Genomic DNA, 21086 nt, shown 5'->3' with positions numbered 1-21086 from the left:
TCAGGAAGGGTAAGATGAAGGAACACATACCAATCCTCATAGAGGGATCAGAAGTAGAGAGAGTGAGCAGCTTCAAATTCCTGGGTGTCAAGATCTCTGAGGATCTAACCTGGTCCCAACATATTGATGCAGTCACAAAGAAGACAAGACAGCAGTTATACTTTTTTAGGAGCTTGAAAAGATTTGGTATGTCAACAAAATACATTCAAAAACTTCGATAGTTGTACCGTGGAGAGCATTCTAACAAGCTGCATCACTGTCAGGTATGGAGGGGAATGAAAGAACCTGCAGAAGGTTGTAAATCTAGTCAGCTCCATCTTGGGTACCCTGGACATCTTTAGGGAGCAGTGTCTCAGAAAGGCAGCGTCCATTATTAAGGACCTCAGGCACCCAGGACATGCCCTTTTCTCACTGTTACCATCAGGCAGGAGGTACAGAAGCCTGAAGGCACACACTCAGCGATTCAGGAACAGCTCCTTCCCTTCCTCCATCCAATTCCTAAATGGACTTTGAAGCTTTGGACACTACCTTGCTCTTTTAAATATACAGTATTTCTGTTTTTACACATTTTTAGAAATCCATTCAATATATGTAATTGATTTACTTGTTGATTTGTATTATGTTTTATTTTATTTATTATTATTATTTTTCTCTCTTTGCTAGATTATGTATTGCACTGAACTGCTGCTGCTAAGTTAACAAATTTCACGTCACATGCTGGTGATAATAAACCTGATTCTGATTTTGACCATCCTTGATGGTTTGCTGCTAAAGGCTTCCAGATTCATCATTCCTGCTTCTGTGCATATCAAAGTCATCAGAGAAATCCACCAAGGACATCAAGGCATCGAAAAATGTCACCTCAGCACAAGGCAATCAGTGTGGTGGCCTGATCTGAGCACACAGCTGGGAGATTGTGTAAAGCAATGTGAAACATGCAGAAAACTGCACAAAAATCATGCTGAACCTTTCTATCCCACAGAATTCCCAGATTTTCCATAGCAGGTGGCAGGCACAGACATTGCCCAGCTGAAAACAGGCAAATACCTTCTCACTGTGAATTACTGCTCATGGAGTGTTTAGATGTCCAAGCTGTCCTCTACATCCTCAGCATCAGTTCTACTGCACCTGAAAGCTGTATTCACTTACCATGGAATGCCAGAGAGACTTGTGTCAATCAATAGTCCACAAATGAGCTGCTCAGAATTCTAAGCCTTTGCCAGGGTCTATGAGTTCAAACACCAGGCAAGCAGTCCACAGTACCCACGGGCACATGGAGAAGCAGAAAGAGCAGTGAGAACTGTTGAGAGTCGCTACTGAAGGCAAAAGACCCTTACAATGCACTGCTAGCTTATCACTCCACATCTCTTGCAAATGATGACTGTCCATCAGAGCAGTCAATGGGCCGGAGACTGAGAACAAGCCTACCCATTCTTCCTTCCCTTCTCCAACTTCACTCACTGAACTTAGAAAAAATGAGAAATTTCGAGACAACACAGCATGAGAAAATGTTGAGCGTGCATGATCTCAGACACAGAGCAAAATCTTTGTCAGGAGCAGTGAAACTATTTGGGTTTCAGACCATTTCACTGAAGGAACAATAGTCTGGCAGTGTGCACTACGATTGTTTGTGATCAGAACATCATCAGGAGAAACCAGGTGGAAAAAGTATGCACTCGTGCACCTTCAAAGTCCAAGAAATGTAGAGAGAGAAATAGAGTGGCCTGATCTTTACGATGAGGACCACTTACCTGAGGTGGACACACCTGCCCAAGAATCTCCATCTGCTCCACCTTTTCCAGGAACCTATACCAGAACGGATCATTTATCTGTCCCACCACAGAGATACACTTCATAACTTAGGGCAAGAAACTGAAGAGGCAGAATAATCTTCTCACCTTGCCAGAGTGCTCAGGTATTCTACTCTGACCTCCATTACACTAAGTGAGAAAGCCAGTTATGTTTATATAAGGAGTATAAGTTATGTGCTATGGGTAAAGTGAGCTGAATCATACGATTTCAGTGATTATAATTTCAATGCAGTTCTATGGAAAAGTACATATCTAGTTATTCTTTTTTTCAAGAAGGGGAGCTGCTGTTCTGGTTAGTAGTAGCATTCCTTTGCATCTCAGTTAGCCACTGCCACTCGGGAGGAGTTCACAGACTCTTCAAGAGAGAGACCAACAAATTTCAGTCGAATATTGCTGCCATGCTGGTGTGCTCTGCTCTCTCCCTCGTAACAAACACACCACCAACCAGAAGCCAATCATTACTGAAGAAAATTATATGAAGAATCCTTTAGATCTAATTGATTATTTCACTGGTGAATTAATACATGGTACTTGTGTGGACATAGCTGAAAGATTGAAAAGAAAACATGACCATTGTTATAGATAGCAGTTCTGGCCCATTATGGTACTTTTACAATTGTGAGGTACTGTATACACTATTAAGGTTGTATTGTAGCGGTGTGCTAGACGCGGCGCTAAAATTACGACACGGAGTCGGTAACTGCAGTCGAAGGAAAAACTTTATTCGAAATCCTCCGCCTCACTTTTAAGCCTCTCTCGACCTGTCCCCCGTGGCGCAGAGGCTCCAAAGCTCTGTGCTCGCAAACCCCCGTAGGCTATCTAATTGTGAGCCGGTTCGGATGTGCCAGGAAATGGGTCGCCACATAACCCCCCCCCCCCCCCCCAGAACCGGCGATACACCCCCCAATGTCCACAGTCTGGGCCAGAACCTGCTTGGGAGGTTGGCCTCTGCGCCGAGGTGCCGGAAACATGGCCGGTTGCGCCAGGTCCACATGGGCCGGTTTGAGGGGGTCCACCGTGAAAACCTCCTCTCTCCCCCCAACGTCCAGCACGAACGTGGACCCTTTGTTCCGGAGCACCATAAACGGCCCCTTGTAGGGCCGTGCAGCGGTGGCCAATGCCCGCCCCTTAGCACAAACTCAAACTTACAGTTCTGCAGGTCTTTGGGTACATGGGTTGGGTGCCGCCCGTGCTGTGAAATGGGTATGGGGGAAGTGGCGGACCGCATCTACCTTAGCGGGCAGAGGGGTTGCCCCGTCTTTAGTAATCCTGTGGCCCAGGAAGTCAATGGTATCGAGTCCGAACTGGCATTTGGCAGGGTTGATTGTTAGACCGTACTCACTCAGTCGGGCGCAGAGTTGACGGAGGTGGGACAGATGCTCCTGACGACTGCTGCTGGCTATGAGGATGTCATCCAAATAGATGAACGCGAAGTCCAGGTCCCGTCCCACCGCGTCCATTAACCGCTGGAACGTCTGTGCGGCATTCTTCAGGCCGAACGGCATGCGGAGGAACTCGAAAAGGCCAAACGGGGTGATGAGAGCCGTTTTGGGGACGTCGTCAGGATGCATCGGGATTTGATGGTACCCTCGGACGAGGTCTACCTTGGAGAAGATCCGTGCGCCGTGCAGGTTTGCCGCAAAGTCCTGAATGTGCGGCACAGGGTAGCGGTCCGGTGTGGTAGCCTCGTTCAGCCTGCGGTAGTCGCCGCATGGTCTCCAGCCCCCCGTCGCTTTGGGCACCATGTGCAGGGGGGAGGCCCATGGGCTGTCGGACCGCCGGATGATCCCCAATTCCTCCATCCTCTGGAACTCCTCCTTCGCCAGTCGGAGCTTGTCCGGGGGAAGCCGCCGAGCACGGGCATGGAGGGATGGTCCCTGGGTTGGGATGTGGTGCTGTACGCCGTGTCGGGGCATGGCCGCTGTGAACTGCGGTGCCAGAACCGATGGGAACTCCGCCAGGACCCTGAAGTCGTTGTCGGACAGCGTGATGGAGCCGAGGTGAGGGGCTGGCAACTGGGCTGCACCCAGGGAGAACGTCTGAAAGGTCTCGGGTGTCTTCTGAGGTGATCCGGCGAACGTGGAATTGGGCTTCGGCTTGCTGGAACCATAGGTTCGGTCGCTGTGTCCAGAAACCCGGCAGTTTCAACGAAACCGCATGAACAGAGGCGGCGTCGGTCATTTCTGGTCCAAAAATCGTTTGGACCGTCGGGGTCACCAATTGTAGCGGTGTGCTACACGCAGCGCTAAAATTACGACACGGAGTCGGTAATTGCAGTCGAAGGAAAAACTTTATTCGAAATCCTCCGCCTCACTTTTAAGCCTCTCTCGACCTGTCCCCCGTGGCGAAGAGGCTCCAAAGCTCTGTGCTCGCAAACCCCCGTAGGCTATCTAATTGTCAGCCGGTTCGGATGTGCCAGGAAATGGGTCGCCACAGTATTTAAATCTTAGGTATTGTAATTTTTTTATACCTCATCTACTTGCATTCCTCCATCTTTGTCTTCTTTGTTGCTATCTTTCCATATCTAAATTTATCAGCAGGACCCTTGAATTCATCTCTCCCTATGCTATTTGCTTCAACCGCAGTCCCACCACTCTTAAGATAAAAAAAAATTCTTCCAGATATCCTTGTGGATTTCTTGGTGACTATCCACTGTGATGGATCCTTTCCAAACTCCTACCTCAGATGGAAATATTTTCTCTGTAACCACACTATCAAAACTTTTCATGATTTTAAAGACCCTGAAGAGATCCACTGAGTTCATCCTTTCCTGTAATAACTACCCTTACATTTCTGATATTTTTCTAAATCTTCCCTGCATCCTTCCAGTGCCCCTATAGTCACTTTTATAATACTTCCTCTGGAACAGTTTATGATATTCTAAACAAATAGTGTTGTCAAATTAAGGTTCATACAGACTTAGGATAACTTTGGTATTTTTCTATTTCCTCTAAATATAAACATTAGCGCTATGCCCTTCTACTCTATTGGCTAAATAACAACTTCCCAATTCTTCCTACCAAAATATATTAGCCTGCTTTGAACTATGTTCTGTACAGAACTTTTCTGTTAATCCTACAAGTCTACTAATGCCCACCCCACCTGTAAATTGTTGAGAGACCACCTTGGTACTAATTCCCTCCACCTGTCCCGCACGCATTCCCTGTGTTGTCACTTAACAAATTTAGAAATTGGGTTTGATTCCCATTTAAGTGAATTGTAAACTTAGCTCAATAAATAAACAAGCAATAAATATCGAGAACATGAGGTGAAGAGTCCTTGAAAGAAACTCCATAGGTTGTGGGAACACTTCAGTGTTGGGGTTTTGTGAAGTTATATCCTCTGGTTCAAGAGCCTGATGATTGAGAGGTAATAACTGTCCCTGGACTTGGTGGTGTGAGTCCTGAGGCTCCTGTATCTCCTGCCTTGATGGCAGCAGTGAGAAAAGAACATGGCCTGGATGGTGGGGGTACTTGGTGGTGGATGTGTTCAATGGTAGGGTAGGCTTTACCTGTGACAGACTGGGCTGCATCCACTATTTTTGTAGACTTTTTTGTTCAAGAGCATAAGACCGCAGAACCATAAGAATTAGGCCACTTGGCCCACCGAGTCTGCTCCGCCATTCAATCACAGCTGATCCTTTCTTCCCTTCCTCAGCCCCACTCCCCAGCCTTACCCCTGTAACCTTTGATGCCATGTCCAATCAAGAACCTATCAAGCTCTGCCTTAAATACACCCAATGACCTGACCTCAACAGCTGCACGTGGCAACAATTTCCACAAATTCACCACCCTCTGGCTAAAGAAATTGCTCTGTTTCTCTGTTTTAAATGGATGCCCCTCTATCCTGAGGCTGTGCCCTCTTGTCCTAGACTCCCCCACCATGGGAAACATCCTTTCCATATCTACCATGTCTAGGCCTTTCAATATTTGAAAGGTTTCAATGAGATGCCCCCTCATCCTTCTAAATTCCAGTGAGTACAGACCCAGTACTATCAAATGTTTCTCATATGATAACCCTTTCATTCCTGGAATCATCCTTGTGAACCTCCTCGGGACCCTCTCCAATGCCAGCACATCTTTTCTACAATGAGGAGCCCAGAACTGTTCACAATACTCAAGGTGAGGCCTCACCAGTGCCTTATAAAGCCTCAGCATCACATCCCTGTTCTTGTATTCTAGACCTCTTGAAATGAATGCTACCATTGCATTTGTCTTCATTCCCTCCGACTCAGCCTGCAAGTTAACCTTTAGGGTGTCTGCACAAGGACTCCCAGATTTTTGGATTTTTCTCCCTGTTTAGAAAATAGGCTGCACATTTATTTCTACTTCCAAAGTGCGCGACCATGCATTTTCACAACATTGTATTTCATTTGCTACTCTCTTGCCCATTCTCTTAATCTGTCTGAGTCCTTCTGCAGCCTACCTGCCCCTCCACCAATCTTTGTGTCATCTGCAAACTTGGCAACAAAACCATCTATTCCAGCATCTAAATCGTTAATATACAGCATAAAAAGAAGCAGTCCCAACATCAGTTCCTGCAGAACACCAATAGTCACTGGCAGCCAACTAGAAAAAGATCCTTTTATTCCCACTCACTGCATTCTACCAATCAGCTAATGCTCTAACCATGCCAGTAACTTTCCTGTAACACCATGGGCTCTTAACTTGATAAGCAATCTTATGTATGACATCTTGTCAAAGGCCTTTTGAAAGTCCAAATATACAACATCCACTGCATCCCCTTTACCTATCCTACTTGTAATCTCCTGAAAGAATTCCAACAGGTTTGCCAGGCAAGATTTTCCCTTAATGAAAACATGTTGACTTTGTACTATCTTGTCCTGTGTCACCAAGTACTCCATCACCTCATCCTTAACAATTGACTCCAACATCTTCCCAATCACTGAGGTCAGGCTAACTGGTCTATAATTTCCTTTCTGCTGCTTTGCTCCTTTCTTAAAGAGTGGAGTAACATCTGCAATTTTCCAGTGCTCTAGCATCATACCAGAATCCAATGATTTTTGAAAGATCATTACTGTTGTGGAAAAAAAATCTCAGGAGCAGCAGACAGAATAGATGAGGCTGACTCAGAGAATTGTTTCAGACTAAAGGGTTTTATTACATGATATTATGGAGAGCCCAGACACCTAAAGCGGAGTTCTGAGACTCTGCTCAACAATGGATTACACTTTTATTTATACTCCAGGCATATGTGACAAGAAGCACTTAAATCTGAAAAAGGAGGGAACTTCAATTACAACTCGTTACAATAGCAAAGTTGCACTATATGTCCTTGAGCGGTTATACATTTTCTTAAGTGTTAGTTTTCAGGACAGTATATCAGGCTTTCTCAAGCGCAGACATGTGATGATTCTTAGAACAAGGAAGCACAGACATAGTTATTTTCCCATCCCATCTACAAAGCACATTATAGTCACACAGTGTACATTAGTCGCAGATAAGTGATTACAGACTTTGAATTCACATACTAAAAGGTGGTCATTAACCCCTTAATATTCATCACAATGTCTTACTATTTTTCTTACACAGTTAATAATGCCTCCACAATTGCTTCCTCTTTCAGAACCCTAGGGTGCAGCTCACCTAGTCCCAGTGACTTATATACCCTTATGTCTTTCAGATTTTTGAGTATCTTCTCCCTTATAATAGTAACTGCACTCATTTCTCTTTCCTCACACACTGCTAGAGTCTTCCACAGTGAACAATGATGCAAAATGCTAATTTAGTTCATCTGCCATCTCCTTGTCCTCCGTTATTATTTCTCCAGCCTCATTTTCTAACGGTCCTATACCCACTCTCCTCTTTATTTTTTATATACTTGAAAAAGCTTCTACTATCCACTTTGATATTGTTTGCTAGCTTGCTTTCATATTTCATCTTTTCCCTCCTAATGATTCTTTTAATTGCTTTGATAGTGCAACCAGTCAGGATACTCTCTGCTGTGCATCTTCGAAGTCTGTCATAATCTTAGATGACATGCCGAATCTTCGCAAACTTCTAAAAATGTAGAGGCATTACCATGCATTTTTTTGTGATGGGACTTCAGAGTTGTACTCACACCTTTGATCCCTTGATGAGGGCTGTCTCAAGTACTTCCAGGTTTCTCTTGTAGGCGATAATCAGCTCTTTTGGTGCCACCACTCAACCAGATTTTCAACCTCTCTCCTACACGCTGATTTTGTCACCACATTGGATTTTGGCAACGATGTTGTTGTCATCAGCAAACTTAAATATGACATTGGAGGTATGCAATCCTCACATTCATAAGCATAAAGCAAGTAGAGCAGGGGACTAACCACACTGCCTTGTGTAAAGTTTACACACACCAATGTAAACTTTAAACTTTCCATTAATAGAATTGCAAACTGATTACTTCCTGATGTGGAAAAATGAAACTGCTTTGAACTTTCAATGAAGTCGAAGCTATCTGGTTAAATGTTCCTTTTCTGCAGTGATTTATGAGTACATGTCTCTCCTTAACCTTTTTTTAGGATGTCTAATTAAGAGGTATTTTTTGGATTCTGCTCGATAAGAGGTGGTATCCTGTCATGTTGCCTGATGCTGGTGTGCTATCAGTTTGGGGTTAGCTGGTTGATAGGAAGCCATAGAAGCTCTGTGTAGAACATAGAATATAGAACATTACAGCCCTGTACAGGCCCTTCGGCCCACAATTTTGTGCCAACCTTTAAACCTAATCGAAGATCAACCTAACCCTTCCCTCCAGCAATTTCCATGACACTCACCCCACTAATCCTCCAGAACAGCAGCTTTATCAATGGATTTGGCATGTACTAATTCATACTTGCTTTGATGAATGCTGAAAATATATTAACGGAAAAACATGGTTGCATGAAGTCATTGTTGTTTTGGATTGAAAATCTAGCAAATAATGTGTATTTAAATCATATCACAGCATCTTGAGGAAATCTGATAATAATCTCATGGGCATTCTCAGAATGTCCTCTAAACTTAGTTGCACAGAGACATCCTTTAGAGATTAAAAGATGCCACATTAGTTCCACAATAATGCAATGGACTGACCTATTGAAGGAGCCATTGCCAAGGCCAGGCATGACTGGAAGTATGCCATATGGTCCTTCAAGTCTGTTCTGGTATTTGACATAATTATGGAAAATCTTCAACCCTCTCTTCCTTCTGATCCCTTGATCCCCTGCACTTAAAAAAACTATTAAGAGGCCTTAATGTGATGACAAAGTATGCAGAATCATCTAGGACATATAATAAAAAAAACATGAAATTTGTTGTTCCACTGTACTGTTGCCTCAAAACAACCCATTTCAGAACATATGGTAGTGATAACAAACCCAATTCCAAGTCTATTTGTGAAAACACAAAAGTACGCATCATTAAAAGAAGAAGAGTCAAACAATTTCATTTAGAGCACCAATTACTGCTTTCAAATAGAAAAGGTTAGTTTGTAGAAAACTGAACTGGAGAAGTAATACTCTACCAACCTGAGCTGAATAAATTTCTATCTAATTATTCAGCACAAGTGTACAATACACCTGACCCATACTAGTGCAAATTCATTCCATACTTAACTCCTATTGACCCCTTGAGCATTCTATATCATCTCTACACTTACTATATCATGAATATGACTGCTGTTGATGGTGACCTGTACTGGAGCAGGAGGAGGCTCTTAATCCAGTTCCCTCATTTAATGAGGTCATGGTTGATCTCCTGCCTTATTACCATTTTCTTGCAGAAGTCTCTATCTCTCAGTTCCTCAAGTTTTAGGATATCGATGTCAGTTATGAATTGATGACTAAGCTTCCCCAACTCTCAGCTTAGAGAACTCCATATATTCACCACCCTCTGGGTATAACAAATATTCTCATCTCCATCCTATATGGCATGTCCCACAATCTTAGGGTTCATGGTCCCAAAATTCCTCATCTGGGGGCGGCGGGAGGAATATGCTCCCTGCATCCAACGTATTCTAGCCTTAAGAATGTTGTATATTTTAATGAGATCTTCTTCCATTGTGTTCCAAATAATGCATCTAGTCTGCTCAATCTCATTGAATGCAGCAAACCCATCATCCTGTACTGAGTATGGATGATGCTTCACTCTCTCTAAGGCAGGGCTTCCCAATCTCTTTTATGCCATGAGCCTCTACCATTAACTAAGGGGTCCATGGATCCCAGGTTGGGAACCCCAGCTCTAAGGGAAGAATATCCTGTTTTAGGTGAGATCTCCAAAAATACACAGTATTCCAGGTGTGGTCTCATTAAAGCACCACCAGCAAGCCATCTCTACCTGTGCACTTAAATCCTCCCATAGCAACGCCCAACATAAAATTTACCTTCCTGTGCACACATTTGTTGACAGTGACTTCTGTACAAAGACACCATGAAACCTCTGCACACTAACATGACCCCATCTGTCAATGTTTAAAAAGGATTTCTGCTTTTCTCTTTATGCACTTAAGTAAATAAAATTACCTTTTTTTTGCATTGTATTGTAAGTCTGATGATTCCTGTCCACACATTCAGCTTGTCTGTGTTCTATGGAATGTTCTTTCCATCATTTGAACTCACAACCCCACTCAATTTTGATCATTTGCAAACTTGGAAACATGACGTTTGGTCCTCTTGGCAAATTGTTGATGTAGATCATAAACAGCTGGGTCTACACCCTGATCATTGTGGTGCACCATCAGTCACAACTTACCAACCTGGAACAGTCAGTTTATTCCCTCAGCTTGTGTTTTTTTTTTGACTGATAATCAATAGACTATCTATATCTGTAAGTTATTTTTATCTCAGTATACCTTAACCTTGTTCACTAACTTGTATGAGATTGTAACAAACAAAAGAAGCTTCTGGGGATCTCAATATGCCACATCCACTGGTTCCCCTTTATCTACATTACTAGTTCCATCCTCAAAGAGTTCCAACAAATTAGTTAAATATGACTTCCCATTTATAAATTTATTCCAACTCTTCTCAATCCCTCTTATTACACCTTCATTATAGATTCCAGCATTTTCCCTACATATGTGACTAACCAATTTTTAGTTCCTCATTTTTCTTCTCCAGACTTTATTAATTACTAGAGTGGAGTCACATTTGCAACCATCCAGTCCAAAGAATTCAATGCAAGTCACACCAATCAGAGGTGGTGGTATGATGGCATGGTCTGAAAGGTGTGACATTGGAATCACAATCAGATTTATTATCACTATTTTGGACGATGTTGTTTGTTGCAGCAGTACAGTGCAAAGACAAAATTACTTAAATTATGACATAAATAGAAGAAACAAGAAGAAATAATGAAGTAGCGTTCATGGACTATACAGTACATGAACACTATACAGAAATCTGATGAGAGTGAAAGAAACTATCACTAAATCATTGACTACAGGTCTTCAGGCTCCTGAAATTCCTCTTTGATGGTACCAAAGAGGACACATGCTGGATGGTGAATATCCTGAATAATAGATGCTGTCTTACTGAGGCTCTGCCTCTTGTAGATGTTCTGACAGGTGGGCAGATTGAACATAAGACATACAAGCTGAACTAGGCCATTTATCCCATTGATGTTGACTCTGTGGTTAAGAAGGCATAAAGTGCACTGGCCTTCAATTGTGGGATTGAGTTTAAGAGCTGAATAGGATCCTGGTCAGACCCACTTGGAGTACTGTGCTCAGTTCTGGTCGACTCACTACAGGAAGGATGTGGAAACTATAGAAAGGGTGCAGAGGAGATTTACAAGGATGTTGCTTGGATTGGGGAGCATGCCTTATGAGAATAGGTTGAGTGAACTCGGCCTTTTCTCCTTGGAGCGATGGAGGCTGGGGGTGACCTGCTACAGGTGTACAAGATAATGAGAGGCATTGATTGTGTGGATAGTCAAAGGCTTTTCCCCTTTGCTGAAATGGCTAGCACGAGAGGGCATAGTTTTGTGTTGGAAGTAGGTACAGAGGAGACGTCAGGGATAAGTGTTTTTTTTTACACAGAGAGTGGTGAGTACGTGGAATGGGCTGCTGGTGGCGGTGGTGGAGGCAGATACAATAGGGTCTTTTAAGAGACTCCTGGATGGCTACATGGAACTTAGAAAATAGAGGGCTATGGGTAAACCCTATGTAGTTCTAAGGTAGGGATATGTTCAGCACAGCTTTGTGGGCCAAAGGGCCTGTGTTGCACTGTAGGTTTTCTATGTCTCTATGAGTCTGCTCCACCATTTTATCATGGTTGATCCATTTCCTTCTCAACCCCAGTCTCTTGCCTTCTCCCTGTAATCTTTCATGGCCTGACTAATCAAGAACCTATCAATCTCCACCTTAAATACACCCAATGACCTGGCCCCCACAGATGCCTGTGGTAATGAATTCCACAGATACACCATCCTCTGACAAAAGAACTTCTTCTTCATCTCTGTTCTAAATGGATGTCCCTCTATTCTGAGTAATGCCCCGAGGTCCTAGACTTCCACACCATAGGAAACATTCTCTCCACATCCACTCTACTTAGACCTTTCAACATTCAATAGGTTTCAATGAGATCAACCTAAATTCCAGTGAAAAAAGGCCTAGAGCTATCAATCGTGCCTCATATGATAAGCTTTTCATTCCCGGAATCATTACATACTTGCTTTTATATTCAAGTCCTCTCAAAATGATTGCTAATATTGCATTTGCCTTCCTTAGCACCAACTCAAACTGCAAATTAACCTTTAGGGAACTGTGCACATGGACTCCCAAGTTCCTTTGCACCTCAGATTTTTGAATTTTCTCCATATTTTGAAAATAGTCTATGCTTTTATTTCTTTTGCAAAAGTGCATGATCATATACTTCCCAGTACTGCATTTCATTTGCCACTTTGCCCATATTCCTAATTTGTCCAAGTACTTCTGAAGCCTCCCTGCTTCCTCAATACTACTCATCCTGTCACCTATCTTTGTGCCGTCTGCAGACTTGGCCTCAAAGCCATCAAATCTGTCATCCAAATCATTGACATACTATGTCAAAAGAAGCAGTCCTAACACCAACCCCTGCAGAACACCACTAATCAGTGGCAGCCAATCAGAAAAAGCTCGCTTTATTCCCACTCTTTGCCTCCTGCCAATCAGCCAATACTCCATCCATGCTTATATCTTCTCTGTAATACCATGGGCTCTTACCTCATTAAGCAGGCTCAGGTGTGTCACATTGTCAAAGGCCTTCTGAAAATCCAAGTACACAACATCCACTGATTATCATTGGTCAATCCTGCTTGTTATTTTCTCAAATAATTGTTACAGATTTGTCAGCGAATACTTTCTCTTAAGGAAACAATGCTGACTACAGGCTATTTCATCATGTGCATCCAAGTACCTGGAAATCGCATCCTTAACAATCGACTCCAGCATCTTCCCACCCTCTGAAGTCAAGCTAACTGGCCTATCCTTCTGCCTCCCTCACTTCTCGAAGACTGAAGTGCCATTTGCAACTTTTCCTGTCCTCCAGAACCATTCCAGAATCTAGTAATGCTTGAAAGATCATTACTAGTGCCTCCATAATCTTCAGTTACCTCTTTCAGAACCCTATGGTGTAGTCAATTTGGTCCAAGTGACTTATCTACCTTCACTTTTTAGTTTCCCAAGTACGTTTCCCTCTAGTAATAGCAACTGCATTCACTTCTGCCCCGACAATCTGGCATACTGCTAATGTCTTCCATAGTGAAAACTGATACAAAATACTCATTCAGTTAATCCTCCATTTCCTTGTCCATTACTACCTGTCCAGTGGTCCATGATCTACTTTTGCCTCTCTTGCACATTTTATATATCTGAAAAACTTCTGGTATCCTCTTTGATAGTGTTGGCTATCTTACCTTCATATTGCATCTTTTCCCCCACTGTGGCTTTTTTAGTCAGTTTCTGTTGGTTTTTAAAAAGTTTCCCAATTCTTCAACTTCTCACATATTCTTGCTTTTTTACTTTTAGGATGGCTTTGTCTTCTCTTGTCAGCCATAGTTACATCATCCTGCCTTTAGAAAACTACTCCTTCTTTGGGATGCATCTGTCCTGTACCTTCCAAATTGCTCCCAGGAACTCCAGGCATTGTCCCTCTGCCATTATCCCGGCTCGTGTCCCCTTCCAATCAACTTTAACTAGCTCCTCTCTCACACCTCAGTAATTATCCTGACTCCAATGTAATTCTGATACATCTGACTTTAGCTTCTCTTTCTCAAATTACAGGGTGAATTCTATCATATTATGATGACTGTCTCCTAAAGGTTCCTTTACTTTAAGCTCACAAATCAAATCCGGTCCATTACACAACAACCATTCCAGAATAGCAGATCCCATAAGTGGGCTCAACCACAAGCTGATCTTAAAAAAAAACATCTTGTAGGCATTCTACAAAATCTCCCTCTTGGGATCCAGCACCAACATGATTTTCCCAATCTACCTGCATATTGAAATCACTCTTGACAATTGTAACATTGCCCTTTTGACATTTATTTTTTTATCTCCCATTGTAATTTGTAGCCCACATCTTGGCTACTGTCAGAGCCCTGTATGTAACTCCCACCAGGGTTATTTTTTTAAAAAACACTTGCAATTTCTTAACTCTCCCCACAATGATCCTATATTTTCTGATCTTATGTCACCTCTTTCTAAGGATTTGATTCCACTTTTTACCAACAGAGCCACTCCAGTCCTTCTACCTATCTGTCTGTCCTTTCGATACTATGTGTATCCTTGATGTTAAGCTCCCAATTATAACCTTCTTTCAGTCACGACTTAGCAATACCCACAATGTCATACCTGCCAATCTCTAACTGTGCTACAAGATAATCTACTTTATTCCGTATGCTGTGTGCATTCAAATATAACACCTTCAGTCCTGTATGCATCACCATTTTCAATTTTGAACTCCTTTTACATTGCTATTCATGTCACTGACTGCAATTTTCCCCATCATCTGCCTGTCCTTGACAGTTTCACTACAACTGTTCCTGCTTGTACATCAACAGTCCTATCACTTCGGTTCCCATCCCCTTGCCAAAACCTTCACCAACAGCTGTAGCAAACCCATCTTCAAGGATGTTGGTCCACCTTGGGTTCAGGTGTTACCCGTCGCTTTTGTACAGGTTACACCTTTCCCAGAAGAGAACCCAATGATCCAGAAATCTAAAACCCTGCCTCCTGTATTAGATTTTCAACCATGCATTCATCTGCCAAATCATCCTTCCTTTCTCTCATTGATACATGGCACAGGCAGCAATCCAGAGATAGCTACCCTGGAGGTCTTGCTTTTCAGCTTTCTACCTAGTTCCCTGACTTCTATCCTCAGGACTTCCCCAATTTTCCTTCCTATGTCATTGGGGTCAAGATGTATCAAGACTTCTAGCTGCTCCCCCTCCCCCTTTTAAAATGTGGTGGACACAATCTGAGACATCCCTGACCCTGGCACCTGGGAGGCAACATACCATCCAGTTGTCTCTATCATGTCCATAGAACCTCGTGTCTGTTCCTCAATGAAATTCTCTATCATTACTGCAGTCCTCTTCTCCGCCCTTCCCTTCTGAGCCTCAGTGCCAGAGAACTGGTCGCTGTGGCTCTCCCCAGTAGGTCACCCTCTTCAATAGGATCCAAAACGGTATACATATTATTGAGGGGAATGGCCACAGGAGTGCTCTGTACTGGCTGTCCTTTTCCCTTCCCTCTCCTGACAGTCACCTATTTTCTTGCTTCCTGCAACTTAGGGATGAGATTACCTTCTTGTAGCTCCTATCTATCACCTCCTCATTTTCCCATACAAACAGAAGGTCATTGAGCTGCAGCTCCATTTCCTTAACACGTTCTCTGAAGAACTGCAGCTCAGTGCACCTGGTGAAAATGTGGTTATCTGAGAGGCTGGAGGTCTCCCGGAATTCCAACATCTCACAAAAAACACAACACAACCTCTGGAGCTATCCTCGCTGCTCTAACTACATACTAACAGATGAATAATGAAGAAGCAATTTACCAGATATTCACATCACCCAAGCCTGATGAGCTAAAGCCTCCCCACTCTAACACTGGTCCACTCATACAATGGCCGCTCTGCTTGGCCCTGCCTTATTTTTATGTGACCTTGCTAATGAATTGTGACTGTGCCACTAAAAGAAGTCAAAATTCTGCAAAAGCTCCCTTTTAAAAAATATCTTGCTTCCCCACCTGCATGAGGCCTCCTGTGCAACCGAGAAAAAGCCTATGATGGAACTGGCTGAGTTTACAACCTTCTGCAGCCTGTAACATTGAAGCCTCCATATCAGGTTGTGATGCATCCAGTTACAATGCCTTCCACCATTCATCCATGGAAATTTGCAAGTGTTTGGTGACATACCAAATCTCCTCAAACTCCTAATGAAGTAGAGCGCCTTAGAATCAATTCCAAACCTAATGGGCAAGATAATCTATTGGTTTCCAACTTCATTATCATTTTCAGGTAAGGAATGAATACACCATAAGCACCATTGCAATAGGCATTAGGAACAGCAAAGACACAGAGGGTGTTCTGTGTGGATGAAGGCATTGTCACTTGAGTTACTCAGAGGCACCACATCTGACTGTTGAAGGGTTGCACGAGTCAGGTGATGACAGAATTGACACAAAGGAAAACCTCATTTGACCCGGTCTACCAACTTATATCCAGATCTATATGTCCGTGTCAGAATTGTTAGAATGGCCACAATGAAAAGCAGTTCTTATAGTAAGTGTCTCATCACAGTGCAGTTAAAGTAAATGGGTGGATTCAGAACCAACATAGCAGCTCAAACTGAAGTATCACGCTGTGCTGTAGGTTATCAACAGAAGCAGAATATCCTGTCATAATAAAGGAGTGAATCAAGAGCAATGAAGGAATAAATACTGGGTTTGCAATACCCACATATAAAAAATAAACAAAATTCGTAAACAATCACAAAAGGTAAGCATTTTCGCATGAAATGTGTGTACATACCCACTGTCTGTTTTAGGAGTTCCAATATATTTCTGCACATGCAAAGGAATGTTTCTGCTGCAGTGGCTCCCTCTAATGGCTTGATCTGAGAACTAAAACTTTTGACATTGATTTCTGTATTTTATAAAGAATGGTATTTAAAAGACCAAAAAAAAGTTTCACCACCTCAAGGCGTTTCATGGTTTCTCTGTCATTTTACCCAAGTCAGTCCCCAAATGGGGAAGTCAGAGGCACGATGGCTACAAGTCCTCAGGTCTGCTGGAGGCCCATCCTGGGGTTGTTGGCCTGTCTGTTTGGGTGGGTGACAGGGAGGAAAGGGGCTTGTTTTGCTGCTGTTGCTTGTGCTGTTCTGCTGGACACTGTAGTCATGCTATGTTGGTTTCAGAATGTGCGGCATGTCTGCCCCCAATGCATCCTTGTGTTGGTTGTTAAGGTAAACAAAACATTTCACTATCTGTTTCAATGTACATGTGATAAATAAATGAACTTGAAATCGGAAATGGATATTCTGCCTTTTGCTCTTAACTATAAATTCTATTTGGCTGAGGAGCAAAACATATTTGGCTCAGATTTCGAGAGGTTTTCTCTATTGTCTATTTGCAAACTGGCTATTATTTAAAAAACTTGAACTAATAGGTTTGGTTCACATGTGATAAATCAAACGGGACAGTGAATTTTGGGTAGGACATCTCTGTAAATGAATCGGCCACTTCTATTAAATCCAAAAATTTGGTTAAGTATATTACTTCTAAATTCCAACTTCATCAGCACAGACTCACTAGAAGTATTTCCCGATAATAGTTCTTGTATTGTGTATGATGTCCTCTTTCAAATAATTCACTACTGATACTTTATGAAAATTCCTGTGGAATTTAACTTAACTATTGGTGGTTACTTGGCTAAGTAGCTGGCTGTTTTTGCCTTTGCTGTCATCAATTCACCACTGAATGCATTGTTTTTTTTTGTGAGTGCAATTATTCAATCACGTACAATCAAACACAGTGTAGGTGTTTTAATTTAAATTCTCCATTTTATTCACTTATTTAAAAACTCTTAGTAGTAGCATCTGTTATTTTAAGATATATTATCACATTCTTTGGAAACAAACTCTTCAAGGGTTGATTCCTCTCCCCGTTGTGCAATATCATGCAAGATTAATTAGTAACATAGAAAGTGCACTCTTTGATTTTTTTTTATAGCTGACAAAATAAATTTTAATAAAGCATAAAGCATGCTTAAGGAGACTGCTACAGAGCACAAGGAAATTAAAAGAGATCTTGAAGAAAGCATTATTTGAGAAACATTAAACAGATTCAGAAGTTATAACAAAGATAAGCCACAGTCTACAAAAACACCAATTTGATGATTTGGATTTATCACTTTGGACTTAAATGATGGAAACAGATTTGCTGAGAAATGCTTAGTGTTTTGACATGAATCAATTTGCAGCTCATGCAGTGAAACTGCTAATAACCTTATAATCACAGAAAATGTGTGAGCTCATGGCTAATCTGTACCTCAACTCCATCTAAATCCTTGGTTCTATATTCTTTAATCGCTTTAGCTTAATGAAAATAAATTTCAATTGATAAGTTCAGCTTTTGAGAGAAGCAAGGCAACTTCTGGAGTTGTGTGAAGAAGTACTTTTTTTTAATATATAATTCTAAACTCCCTTAACGGAGGAAATAGTTTTCTAGCTCCCTTTTAAATTCAAGTACCGTTTAATTGGATTACCACTTGCAAAAAATATATGTCTAACTTGAAGTTGGGATACAATGCAGTATTAAAAGATTTTTAAAAATAGAGAATACTGTATATGTGACAGATCAGGACATTCAATCCAATAAGAACATGCTGGCAAAATTGCTACCCATTTTTCCTCATCTAAATCTATTAGTGCATCTGTCATTTCCTTTCTCAGTCACGTGTTTGTCCAGGCACCTCTTAAGTACATCCACTGTATACTATTCACCTTGACTACTCTCTTCAGGTAAAAGTTCCACGTCATCACCACACTTGCATAATGAAATTTCTTCTAAATTCCCCAATGGAATCTTGGGTACCCATCTAATAACAATGTCCTTTGTTACATTCTGCCACCCTCACCTCAGGCAGAAACATTTTGTCAAAATCTAATAGATTACCTTTCAGCCTCTTTTTCTTGAGAAGTGGTCCAGTCTGTTCATTAAATTTACTCAGTTGTTTCAGAGTCATAAGATCATAAAGCACAATGCATTGAAGGACCTATATCTATGTCTGCACCAACTGCCATACTCAACTACACTAAACCTGCACAGCCTTCCATGGCTAAATAGTCAAGCACAGCCACAGCATAGTAGGGACTTCAGAGACTATTTTTAAGCCAGTAATTAAAATTGATTATAGTTGGAAATTCCTTGTGTCAACACTGCTGTTGTTCCTTAACTGAATAAAACATAGAAAGAGATGGTTTTGTTTGAACACTACATAGATTTACCAGGATACGTAGACATTTGGAAGTTCTGCACAGGTGAAGACGCTAACCCTAAAGTATTGAAGTAAGTACTCGCATCTTGTGATCAGATGTGACCATTGTGAAGAATTGTACTGAGGGACAGATTAAATGCAAAAATCTGAATGTGCTAATTAGACTAGGAAATTGTGAAAGTGTGTGGAGTAAGGACTTGCTGAGTCCCACAGCTACAAGAGAACTGATGATTTCCTTGTCGATACAAGTGACTGCAGATGATGTAATAAGGAGGGACAAGCAATCTGCTGGAGAACACAGGCATCAGAACTGGAGTCTCATCCCTCTATGTCCACAGATGCTGCCTGGCCCATTGAGTTCCAACAGTAGTTTGATTTTTGATAGAGGCTGGAGATGAAGCAGTAAGTAGTCACCCTAGAAGCTTCTAGGAAAGCTACTGTAATATAAAAGGACCATTAATAAATGTTATATTAGTTTAATCATTGTTATATTATAAATAGAATACAGTTTGATTAATTGGTTTGTGGTTAATTCCACACAACAATATGGTTAAGAACACTTTCTTCTGCAGAATTATATTCCAGGTGCCTCATGTCTACTTTATTTAATTCAATAGTGTTCTCAGGTGTCCTAGTTATTCCTCATGTGAAATCTTTACTTCCTTCCTTATTACAGATTCTCTAGATTCCTACTTCCAGGTGCTAGAATCACTGTAGAGGGACTATTGCCTTCCAGCAAGGAACCAGATGAAAGCTGACTGGGATGGGATGATGAAAGAGACAGGCCACTGTTAAGAATTCCCTCCTCCTGTGAAGGGCTACTGACCCCTCTGGTGGATGAAATTTCTCCACCCTGGCTTCTACATAGGCATTGGTGAGCAGCGGCATGTTCTTTTATCAAATCAGCAAATCCCGCCCTTATAGCTGAATGTATTTTTTCTCCAAGGCTTTCAAATCCTATCTGTAGACCTTCTTGCACTTTAGAGCTCATGTCAGATAGAGAAGCACTAAGGGCTGTCTGAAGTGCTGCCCCAATGCAGCTCATACCCTGTGTAAAAGCTGTCTGAGATGACACTGACTCTCTGCTGGACTGCAATGCACTCAGATGACGGTCTAGTACACTGTGGACATCAGACATGGAAGTATTCAGACTTGACTTGATCTTTTCCATCCCACAGACCACATCATTCATTACAGTAGCTAATGAGGTCACAAGACTCTGGAGGTAGCACTGATGTTCCACCAACCTCCGTTTGAAAGCAGGCTCGCTGTGCTCCAAGTTTAATAGCTCGTCCATTTGGGGCTCTGGCTGAAGAGCTATCCGAGGCCTCTTCAGATCACCTTTGGCCAAGGGAGAATGGGGATCCTCTATACTTGGAGAGTGTCCCTGTACTGAGGACTTGCAATGCAGCTCTGGTTCAGAGCTTGATCTCATTGTGTATGCATTCACAATTTTTGAGGCAATGCTGCTCTCGAATATGGGCGGCTTGTTTGGTCCACTTTTCACTGTTGAGAGAACATAAAAACATGCAGTCAGCATGACGGAAACAACCAGATATTACCCCACAACATACAGGGGTGGGTCAATTCTGACTTGGAGCCTGAAGCTTCTTACAGGCAGTGCATCCTGTTCAAGAGGGATAACCACTAACAATGCAATTTCCCACGTGCATAAGAGACAACACCTCCATTCTCTACGCTATAGAGCAGTTGCTCCCAAAGTGGGTGACATCTGCCCCGGGGAAGGTGGCAGTTTCTAAGGGGGGGTTATAAAGGTAAGGGGTAATGAGGGGTGCTCGGTAGCAAGGGGGCATCCAAGGGATTAC

General features: G+C 42.2%; 1 protein-coding gene across 4 annotated transcripts in view; it reads right to left on the bottom strand.

Annotated features, from left to right (window-relative positions):
• Positions 1–17809: 17809 nt before the first annotated feature.
• cdadc1 (cytidine and dCMP deaminase domain containing 1) overlaps positions 17810–21086 on the bottom strand; it is a 67966-nt gene continuing 64689 nt past the window's right edge. For 3 of the 4 annotated variants that reach the window (XM_059967871.1, XM_059967873.1, XM_059967872.1), the window contains one exon: positions 17810–20766. In XM_059967871.1, the coding sequence (XP_059823854.1) occupies positions 19931–20766 (836 nt within the window). In that variant the 3' untranslated portion in view covers positions 17810–19930. The remainder of the gene's footprint in view (positions 20767–21086) is intronic. The other variant, XM_059967874.1, reaches the window with a different exon arrangement.

The sequence above is a fragment of the Hypanus sabinus genome, chromosome 4 (assembly GCF_030144855.1).
Source record: "Hypanus sabinus isolate sHypSab1 chromosome 4, sHypSab1.hap1, whole genome shotgun sequence".
Taxonomy (NCBI): Eukaryota; Metazoa; Chordata; class Chondrichthyes; order Myliobatiformes; family Dasyatidae; genus Hypanus; species Hypanus sabinus.
This window is presented reverse-complemented; position numbering and strand designations above follow the sequence as displayed.